Consider the following 11,303-nt stretch of genomic DNA (forward strand, 5'->3'; position numbering starts at 1 on the left):
CGGCATGGCTGTGCACACTACAGATGTGGTAAAATATTTGAGTTAAAAGGTAATATTATAGTCTTCTTAGTTATTATTCCGTTTCGATTTTATTTGCTGTTTATAATTTTATTAAAGGTTTTTATATTTTTATTTTTTCATTTTTATTCATCTATTATTATCTCTATTTACCGTATTTACCACATTAATTATAAGGAGATTTTTATATTAAATTGTATAATTATTTATCTATTAATCAATGGATTATTATTATTGGTTTTATTTTTCCAATTTATTAATATCTAAGTAATTTATTTTGTTTGTAATTTTTATTTTAACTAATTTAATTATTATACTTAGTATAACAATTTATTAGCTTATTATTATTTTACAGATTGTAGATTATTGAATATATGGAATTTTAGGTGTTTTTTGAATGTAGTTATAGTTTTAGACTCTTTGATATCTCTCGGTAGCTTGTTGTATATTTGCGCCCCTTCATAGACGATGCTTTTTTTTCCATAATTTGTCCGCGGCGTCTGCAGTATTAAATGATCCGCATTTCGTAATTTCATTTTTTGTACTGTGTGTTTTTTTGTGAAATTTATCTGTGAGTGTATGTCTTTTTGGAGTATTTTACGGACTAGTAAGCATGTATAGTAGATATATGACTGGGTAATATTCATAATTTTAAGAGTTTTGTAAATTTTTTTAGTAGGGGTTCGGGAATTATAGTTAAACAGGGCTTTTATCAGTTTATTTTGGGCTATTTGTATTTTGGATAGATTGGTTTTGGCTGCTGTCCCCCATACTTCGATTAAGTAATCAATATGTGGCTTGATTAAGGAATTGTATATTAAGTATTTTACCTTTTGTGGGAGACACCGCGCAATAGAGCGGACTGCACCAGTTAGGGAGGTGAGTTTTGATTTTATCTTCTCAATATGTGGCCTCCATGTTAATTGACTGTCTATTATTAAGCCAAGATATTTTTCGTCTGTTTTATTATTTATAAGTTCATTGTTTAGTGAAGGAGGAGTGTAGTTATTGATATTTTTATTTTTCGCAGTAAAAATTACATAATTTGTTTTTGCAACGTTCATGGTAAGCAAGTTATGTTGAAGCCATGTATTGAGAAGATCTAAATTCCTTTGCACTTCTATCATTATATGTTCCATGTCATGTCCATAGTAAAAAAGACTGGTATCATCGGCGTATAAAGTCAATTTACCTTTTAGCCCTATGTCTTGGATGTCATTTATGTATAGAAGAAATAGGAGTGGCCCTAAAATAGATCCTTGCGGTACGCCATACGTTATTAGCCTAGGACTGCTTTGATGTTTGTCAATTTTAACTACTTGTTGGCGGTTTAACAGATACGATTTTAATATTTCATGGGCTTTTCCTATGATCCCTATATTATGAAGTTTGTTTAAGAGTTTTTCATGACAGACCGTGTCGAAGGCCTTTTTGAGGTCAATGAAGACGCCTACGGTAATTTGCCTTTGGTCAATCTTTGTTTTAATTGTGGTAACTAAGTCGATTGTAGCTGAGAGCGTGTTTGATTTTGATCTGAAACCATATTGATGTGGAGATATAATATTTTTTGACGTAAGAAATTTGTTAAGACGAGCGTAGATAACTTTTTCATAGACTTTAGAGATCATAGGGAGTACTGAGATAGGGCGGTAATTTCCGGGGTCGGTTTTGCAACCTGATTTAAAAATCGGTGTTACTTTAGCGGTCTTTAAGGTGTCGGGAAAAGTGCCTTGTTCCAAATTTTTATTTATACACTTCGTGAGTTCGTCTGTTATTATTGGCTTCACGGATTTTATCAGTTTCGCTGTAATACCATCGTAGCCAGAACTGGTATTTGCTTTTAGACTTGTTATGATTTTGCTTATTTCGTCTGTAGTGGCTAGCTCTAGCTGATTAAGGGTTTCGGTGTGATTTGTTTGAGAAACTGCACGAGTCTGAACAGGGTTCTGATTAACTACTGGAATTTTATTAGCAAGTGATGATCCGATCGTAGAAAAATATACATTGAACTGCTCGCACATTTCTGCTGTGTCTGTAATGATCTTTGAGTCCAATAGCAATTTAGCTGGTGGTGCAGTTTCCTTTCTTTTATTATGTGAAAGTTCGCTTATTAGGCTCCACATCTTCCGAGGTTTGTGTACGCATTCCTTAAAGCTTCTAAAGTAGTAGGTCTTCTTTGCATTATGTATATTTTCTGTTACCAGGTTCTTCTGTCGCTCGAGCTCTTCCTTTAGTTGTTCGTTTTGTGAGTCATTTTTGTAGTTTCGCCAAAGTTCGTTTCTTTTGTCTATATCGTTTACCAATTCTTTATTTATCCACTCTTGCTTCGGTGGATTTAAAATTTTAAATTTTAATATTTTACATTCCGTTAAACACTTTTGTAGTTTCTGCTCAAAATGTTCATATACGTCATTCTCCTTATTGTATGTATCAAGGTTTTTGTAGAATTGATCATAATCTATTGCAGTATATTCGACTTTATTCCTTAGCGGTGGCTGATAATTCTTGATTTCACAATATATTTGTTTATGGTCGGCCAGTTGTGAGTCTATAATGGCTATATGAAATTTATTTTGTTTTAAGTTAGAGCATACGTGATCTAAGATCGTTCTCGTTGTAGATGTTTGGCGAGTACAATATGTTGGGTCGATTTTATTTAGTATTTTTATGTCTTTTTCTTTAAGAGTCTGTGTGTATTGCTTTGTAGATGAGTTTGGTTTAAGTAGATCGTAGTTGAAGTCTCCAAAAATCAACACTCTCTGGCGTCCTTGTAGTTGTTTAGAGTATTCTTCGATGAACTCAGCAGAGTTTGTACGTTCTGGTTTATATACCGTTCCAATATCTAGGGAAAACTTTTCAATGTGTATCCATACAAAATGGTTGTCGTTTATATTGCGTTCTTCAATTAGATGGTGTTTCAGGGTTTCATGTACGAAAATAGATACTCCTCCTCCTCTGCTATTGTGTCTAAAGTTGTAATAGTGAGCATATCCTGGTATTTGCAGCCTTTTAGCTTCGTCGTCGTCCTTAATCCATGTTTCTGTTAAAGCAACAATATGTATAATCGTTTCAAACGAGCTCAGGATACATTTAAGTTCGTCAAGTTTACCTGGCTTCACAATGCTTCGGATGTTTGTGTAGAAACATTTGATTGACTTGCTCGTTACTTCTATTTGGGAGTATATATTTGAAATTTGATATGTAATTTGACTTTTCGAATCGTCTACGCCGTTGGGATTTAGTTTTTTGTCTGCAACTGAACAATCGTTGGCATTCCTTTTACGTATTTGATGCCCAAATTTTTCTCTCCGTTCGAACTTCTTAAGTCCATTTCTTGTTTTGTGTTCTTCAGAATTTCTCTTTGGTAAGGTGTTTGGTCCGAATATATTTTTACGTTTTTAGTCTTGTTTCTGTTTCTAAGTATGTATTTTACTGGTCCCTCTGATGGGAAACAGGCCTTTATTGGTCGGTTTTTATTTTGAGTATATTTCCCGAGACGGAAGATTTGTTGGGGTTCAGGACAGTCGGCGGATATTTCTCGGATGACTTTGTTGATTTCTTGTCGTTCGTGGGCGTCCTTGTCGTCGATCGTAGGGTCAACTTCTTCAATACCTACTATTATTATATTTTTGCTACGCAGAGTGCGTTGTTGACATTCCGCGATGACATCATTGTAGCAAGCCGGTGTGATGCTTGTCGGCGCCTGCTCAATAGACGACTTGAGTGTGTTCAAGTTTGTTTCAAGAAGCTGTACCTTATTGTTAGCTGCACTCATAGAGGTGGTCAGGTTTGACACCTCTGTCTTTAAATTGTCTTGTTCAGTGGTAATGGCCTCGATGCGGGTTGAGATATTGCTAATTTCATTTTTAATGGTATTAACATCTGCACAGAGCTTTGTTATGTTTTGTGTCTGGGTTGCGGCATTTGTTTTTATGAGAGACATCATCTCTGCCATCTGGCCTTTTAGCTCAGCTAAATCTGATAAAATATGGCTATTACCATCAGATAATTTTCGTTTGTGGCGAACAGTTACCTTTTGTCGGTCGAGATCGGTGTTAGTTGATAAATCTGGCTGAGACCCGCCCAATTCGCTGCTAACGCCGCATCCATTTGGTGAGCTTAGTGACTCCTTGGTGGACATGGTGGCTCCTTGACGCTGCTTACCGGCGCGGTGCGCTACGTGAGAGCGGTATGAAAAATAATGAACCCGTCTCGTTTCCGCGCGGGGTAGAGGAGCGGTTACGGCAGCGTTTGAAATCTCACTAAGTGGCAATAAGTAATAATTGATGCACTTTTAGTCACTATACTTTAATCCATGCGTTTGTAGAAATAGGGTTAACATTAGAAAAACAGGACTTTTAATATTTTTAAAATTAACTTGTAACACGTCCTCACTGGACTGCGCTCGTAGCCGATTTCATTTATTTGTGTTGATTCTTGAATTTCGGTGGCCTGTTTGTTAAGGCTCTTCTCGATGTTGTTTATGTGTTGGTTGAAAGTTTTGTGCTGATTTTGCATTGATGTTTCAACTCTCTTTAGTAAGTTGGCTTCCGCTTCTATAACCGAGGTTTGATTCCTCCATAATTGTGCTAAATGTTTTTCATTAGCTCGGGTGAGGTCGATGTCCTTCTGATATTGTTCGGCGAACTGATCGTCGAGCACGCCGAATAGGCTGTGAGCGAGGTTGCCGACGGCGTTGAAGAATGCCCTCTTCTTACGTGGTGATTCGACACGTTGACCGAGTAGCATGCTGTCGTAGTATTTTAATTCCGAAAAGGCGTGACGCAGTTGATTGAGTACGATGTTACACTGTTGTTTATTTTCGATGGCGTGGCACATATTTTCCAAGTGTTTGATATATTTGGAAAATAGTTCTGATCCTTCCCAGTATGGATTGATGTCATAATAAACTACAAGCTTCCATTCGTCTCGGGCCAGTTTCATATTTGTTATTTTATCAAAGTAAATGCCTTGTCCCTCTTTGAAATGTGATATGTCATGAGTGCATTGCGCCGGCGATATAAATAACATAAACATCATAAGCGCCATAGTGATGTAACCAATGAGTTTGGATTTTGCTGGTTTTCTTTGTTTTGTTTGTCTTGCAGGGGGCGTGGCCGATGTATCTTTTTTCTGATCTTCACTGGTTGACGTTTCGTTTTCTGATACTGGCAGTTTTGACAGCTTGATGATGGGCCTTTTGATTATTGAATTTTTTGTCTTTACTGAAGCGACACGGACAAGGCCGTCCTTTCCTGCATGAACATCTGATACCCTGCCAAGAGCCCACTTGCCGGCAGGTAAATTTGCGTCGTGAATGATTACGACGTCGCCAATTTCAATGTTTGGCTTGGGTTGCGTCCATTTACAGCGTGATTGTAACTGACACAGGTATTCAGCTTGCCATTTTTTCCAAATATCTTGGAATATTTTCTGTGTTAGGCGCCACCGTGTACGCTCGTCCCTTTCAGTCTCAACGATGTGGAGAGTCGGACCACTTGCTAAAAAGTGTGCCGGTGTGATATAATCCAGGTCATCAGGGTCTTCGGTCAATGCACACAGTGGACGTGCATTTAAACAACCCTCTATCTGTGCCAATAGAGTCGAAAATTCTTCGAAGGTTAGGTGCTGTTCTCCCAGCACTCGGTGAAGATGATGTTTGAGGCTTTTGACGGCCGCTTCCCACAGGCCGCCCGCGCTGGGCCACGAAGGTGCATTGAAGTGCCAGCTGATGTTCATATCGCTGATTGCTTTGAAGAATGATTCATCTAGCGAGGCAGTGATCTCTTCATACTCCCTTTTAATTGCTTTGTTGGCTTTAGTAAAATTTGTGCCGTTGTCACTGAAGATATGACGGGGTGCTCCACGCCGGGCGGACATTCTCCGTAGAGCGGCCAGAAATGATTCCGAGCTTAGGTCTGAAACTAGCTCTAAGTGCACTGCCTTTGTCGCCATGCAGACAAACACAGCAATGTAGCCCTTAGTTGTTTTGATGCCGCGACCCTTGCTTGCCTTCACTGATACGTATCCTGTATAGTCCACACCGGTATTATAAAATGGCCTTGATGGATTTGACCTTGATTCAGGTAAGTCCCCCATGAGTTGTGATAGTTTTGGAGGTTTCTGCTTAAGGCACGTTATGCAACGGCGTAGGAGATTTTTCGTAGCTCTATTACCTCCTACAATCCACACTGATTCTCTTAGCTTGGAGTGTGTGAGTTTGGCGGTTCCGTGCAAAACAGCTTTATGTGCTTGATCTATACGTAGCTCCGTCAGGCGACCTCTATGTGGAATAATAAGAGGGTGCTTCATTTCCCAGCTGATGTGTGCGTTATGAAGTCGTCCTCGAACGCGTAACATTCCATGTTGATCGAGGAAAGGTCTTAATTTCAAAATACTGCTTTTTAAATCCACTGATTGATTTGTTTTTAAATTAATGATTTCATTTGAAAACTCTCTTTCTTGCACGTACTTGATGATTCTATTTTTAGCGCTTCTTATCTCGTCAGCTGTTAGGTAACTCGAGCACTGCTGACGCCGCGCGGCCACTCGTAGTATCCATGCGAGCACGCGGGTGCAATGTGTCAAGTTGCTATGCTTGTTTATTAATTCATTGATAATGTCCCCGTCTGTTTGTTTACATGTTACCGCGTGGCTTTGTTTTGATGTTTTAACCTCTTGATCCGTAGTGAATGTGGGCCTTTCTTGATTTTCACTGTATGATGATAGCCAGTTTGGACCATTCCACCAAAGAGGATGTTTTAGTAATTGCTGGGCCGTGATTCCGCGACTAGCGCAGTCGGCCGGGTTTTCTTCGGACTTGACGTAGTTCCAACAAGTCGGCGGTATGATTTTTGTAATTTGAGTAACCCTGTTCGCTATAAATGGTTTCCATTTGCTAGGTTCGCCATTTAGCCAGCCCAAAACTGCTGTACTGTCAGACCAGCAGACCAATTTGATTTTGTTTTCTGATAGGGATTGCTTGACCTTCTCCATGAGGGCTGATAGAAGAAGAGCTGCACATAGTTCTAATCTCGGCAAGGTCACAGCTTTTTTGGACGGTACGAGTCTTGATTTTGCTGCTATCAGTACCGGCGGCGACGTTGATTGTTTGTCGTCGGCAGGGATGACACGGCAGTAGATTGCGCACGCGTATGCTTTAGTCGATGCATCGCAATAACCGTGTAGTTCAAGGTCTTGATTCTTGTAGGTATTTAGCCAACGGGGGATTTTGATATCTTTGATAGTTTGTAGGTCTTGTGACATTGTGTACCATTCCATTTTGATATTATGCGGTACTTGATCGTTCCATCCGATGTCATTTGATATGACATTTTGAAACAGTAACTTCAATTTCGTGGTTACTGGCGAAAGCCACCCGAGAGGGTCGAATACTTTCGCTATACTTGACAGTAACTCTCTCTTCGTCATTGTGATCGATGTTTGAGTTGATAGTGGTGCAATTTTTAGTTGGAAAGTAAATAGATCTTCCTGCGGGTGCCATCGTAGTCCCAGCGTTTTCGTTGTTTCTTGATCTTTGAATTCGAATGTTTGTTGCTGATCTTGAGACTTGCTAGCTCCTTGCAGTAGTTCGGGTGTGTTTGATGCCCATTTGCGAAGATTGAACCCTCCTGAACTTAATAATTCGATCAAATTTTGTTTTATTTTCTTCGCTGATTCGAGATCGTGACAGCCGTGTAGAAGGTCATCCATGTAAAAACTCTCTTCTACGACCTTAGCCGCTTCAGGATAATTGTGGCGTTCGTCCTTGGCCAGCTGTCTTAACGTCATCATGGCTAACCAGGGGGCAGCCTTGGTGCCGTAGGTTGTGGTCGTTAAGGCGTATTCACGAAACCTTTGATGTTCATTGTCTCTCCAAATGATCTTCTGATATTTTTGATCTTGAATGTTTATACCAATCATTCTAAACATTTTTTCTATGTCTGCAACGTACGCGACCTTATATTGTCTCCACTTAATGATGAGTGACAATAAGTCGTGTTGTAAATTGGGTCCGCTGTACATGATGTCGTTCAGACTTGTCCCATTTGACGTTTTGGCAGACGCATTATACACGACTCTAAGAGATGTAGTTGCTGACTCAGGCCTTTGCACGCAGTGATGTGGCAAAAAGCACTCTTGTGTCGAGTTGGGTGGCCCGTCGATTTCGTCTGTACATTCGCGCATATGGCCTAAACTTATGTATTCTTGAATAAACTTCTTGTACTCTCTCTCGATATTTTGATCCTTCCGAAACTTGATCTCGAGTTGCCTGAACTGTGCTATGGCAATGTTCCTTGATTGTCCCAGAGCATTTTCTTTTTCTGGTTTCAACGGCAATCGAACGACGTATCTTCCGTCTTCTTGTCGAAATGTAGTTTCGCGGTAGAAGTTTATACAATATTGATCTTCTGATGACAAACTTGATGCTTCATTGATGTCTTCTATGGTCCAGAAGCGCGAGATATCATTTATGTTGTTGACGACGGTGCAGCATTGATACGATGGCAATGGGACCTTTCCGTTTATAATGTACCCAAGTTTCGTTTTCTGAGCTACAGGGAGGTCATCGCCTTCTATTATGGTTCCATTTTGGACGAATTTAGCGTAGATTTCTGTTCCCAAAATCACATCGATAGGGCGGCTGATGTTGTAATCCGGGTCTGCCAGTGGAAGTCCTTTTAAGTACGACAGATCGGGTTTGACGAAGGTTTGATTTGGTAGGGGAAGAGTGAGTTTATTCATGATAAATAACTCGCCGTCAAATTGAAAGTCACAATGCATTGATGACATGGTGACGTTTATAACGCCGTTGCAGGTGTTTCCACTAATGCCGAGGCCATACATAGTGTCGTTACAGCTTTTTCGGGGTATCTGTAGAAGTTGAGCCGCAGCCTCCGTGATCAATGACATCTGTGCTCCAGGATCAATAAATGCTCTCAAAATGTGATAAGTTCCATCTACTGCCCTTGCCTTGATGAGGGCGGTAGGTAATAAAACTTCTATATTTTTATTACATTCTTGCGTAATAGTTGCAACAGTTTTCCGTTTATTAAGTAGATCGGAAGTATCTTGTTTCTGACTGTAGGCATCATGTACGAGTGTATTATGTCTTTCTTGGCATGTGCGGCATCGACTTGTTGAAAAACATTCCTTATCGTAGTGATTGTAAAGGCAATTTTTGCATAAATTCAAACTTGCAATAATGCTCCGTTTGCGTTCTGGCTTTGCACTTTGAAATGTTTCGCAATTAAATATGCCATGATTCTTATTACAAACTGGGCAATGTTTTCTTTGATAATAACTTGATTTAACATCATTTGATTTATTTTGTGATAATGATGAATCCTTTATGCCTACAAATGATTTGTAATAAGGCTTTCTTGATGCTTCTGATTGTTGGGATGTTTTTGGTGCGTCCAACTTGCGGCGGCTGGCTTCAAATGATGTAAACTTCATTTCTAGGAAATCTAGAAATTCCTTTAATGTCGGCAAGTCACGTGGGTTCTTTAATGATTCGACGTATTCCGTATGACTTTCCGCGTCCAACTTTTGTGATAAAATATGGACGATAAGCGGATCCCATGACGAGGTGTCCACGCCGAGGTTTCTGATGGCATTTAAGCACTCGTTGGTGGTGTCATGTAGACGCTTGATTTGTTGATATGATTGTTGTTGCATTGTTGATAGCGACAGCAGGTTATTGAGGTGGGCGGTGAAAATCAGTTTCGTATTGTTGTACCTGTGGTTTAAGATTTCCCAGCAGGTTTCATAATTTTCTGAGCTGATGTTGAGATGTTGAATAAGTTTTTCGGCTTCACCTCTGACCTTATTTTTCAAAAATTGCATCTTTTGTGCGTTGGACATGGAGCGATTATGATGTATGGCTTCATTAAAGAGATCCTTGAATGAGACCCACTGTTGGTAGTTTCCACTAAACGGCGGTATGTCCATAACGGGAGTTGATTTCTCACGGTGGGCCATGGACCATATTTTTGAATTGATGGATTTTTTGATGTCTTGGAATTTTCTCTCATATTTGTAGAACGTTTGATTGTAGGTTTCGTCGTCTTCGAAAAGTTCACTGTCGATGTCCCAGTGAAGCGTGTCAATGGTTGTCCAACGAGACTGGACTGATTTGAGTAGATCTTCCAATTCCCACTTTTCATTAACGGTGGAGAGGTCTATGTAATATAAAGTACGTGCGAAGGCCTTGAAGTTGCTCTGTTGTTTTCTCATCTTCTCTGATAACTTGGCAGCATCCACGCTTGGTTTTTCGTTGAAATTGAAAATAGGTGGAAATGCGAACTCTGGATTGACTGGAGCCCGGGTAGCCGTTTTGTCCTGATTCTCAGATTGATTGTCTCGAGTGACTTCGCGGCTGTGGTGATTTGATGGCCCAGGATGCACTTCTTCTTTTGTTTTTTCTTCGGTCCAATTAGGCATTTTTGACGAAGGGTGTGTTGAACGTTCTGCTGGTTTCGGTGAGATTGCCCTAGGTCTCGGTGATTGAGGAGCCCTTTTCGCTGAATCCAAATGATCTAGCAATACAGACCGAGCTGATTCGTAGAAAGTTTTGGTTTTATTGTAAGTCTTTTCGGCAAAATAGGTGCATTCCTCGTTCTTGAATGCTACCAGCCTTACATGATTGCTTTGAAATTCTTGCCAGAATCCGTCGAGGCCGGTCAACTTGTTATTAATGTTAGACTCAGTTCGGCGGCTTGGACCATCTTTTTTGTAGTTCTCAAATAGCCTATTCATATTGGCCATGAGCTGATTTTGATCGTTGCGAATCGCTTCCATTTCCTTTTCTAAACTCATCTTGATTTATTGATAGGAAGTAGTGTAGATATTAATAAAAAGTATTAATCAACAAACTATTGACAATACTGTGGCCACTGATATTTGATGTTTGATAATGATATTGATTTCCTGATTTAAAATTGATGATAATTGCTGCAGCACTGATAATGATGATTTTCAAGTTCGAGATTTCTCTTACTTGGCTTGATGTAGACGTCTCTTGATAGTCTTGATATCTTCGATGATGAACTGATGCTGTTCTCCTATGACAATGAATATAGTCAGGCTCTGGATGAGTCACAGCGCCTGTTCAATCCGCACGGTGAGACCCGCTTGTGGGAGGCCGTTAGGACGAAATCACTGTCACAGTCACTGATAGCTTCGAAGGACCATAAGATGTACGGATAGTACATCTGAGTTGATATGATTCTTGATGGTAGATTGCAATCTTGATGGAAACACTGATTTCGGTATATTTATTT

General features: G+C 39.8%; 1 protein-coding gene across 1 annotated transcript; it reads right to left on the reverse strand.

Moving 5' to 3' along the window:
- Nucleotides 1-4,359: 4,359 nt before the first annotated feature.
- LOC134677246 (uncharacterized) lies at nt 4,360-10,839 on the reverse strand. The gene has a single exon (XM_063535678.1). It carries the CDS (start codon nt 10,837-10,839, stop codon nt 4,360-4,362), a length of 6,480 nt encoding a protein of 2,159 aa, XP_063391748.1.
- Between the last annotated feature and the right edge of the window lie 464 nt (nt 10,840-11,303).

Source organism: Cydia fagiglandana, chromosome 26 (assembly GCF_963556715.1).
Source record: "Cydia fagiglandana chromosome 26, ilCydFagi1.1, whole genome shotgun sequence".
In the NCBI taxonomy this organism is placed as follows: Eukaryota; Metazoa; Arthropoda; class Insecta; order Lepidoptera; family Tortricidae; genus Cydia; species Cydia fagiglandana.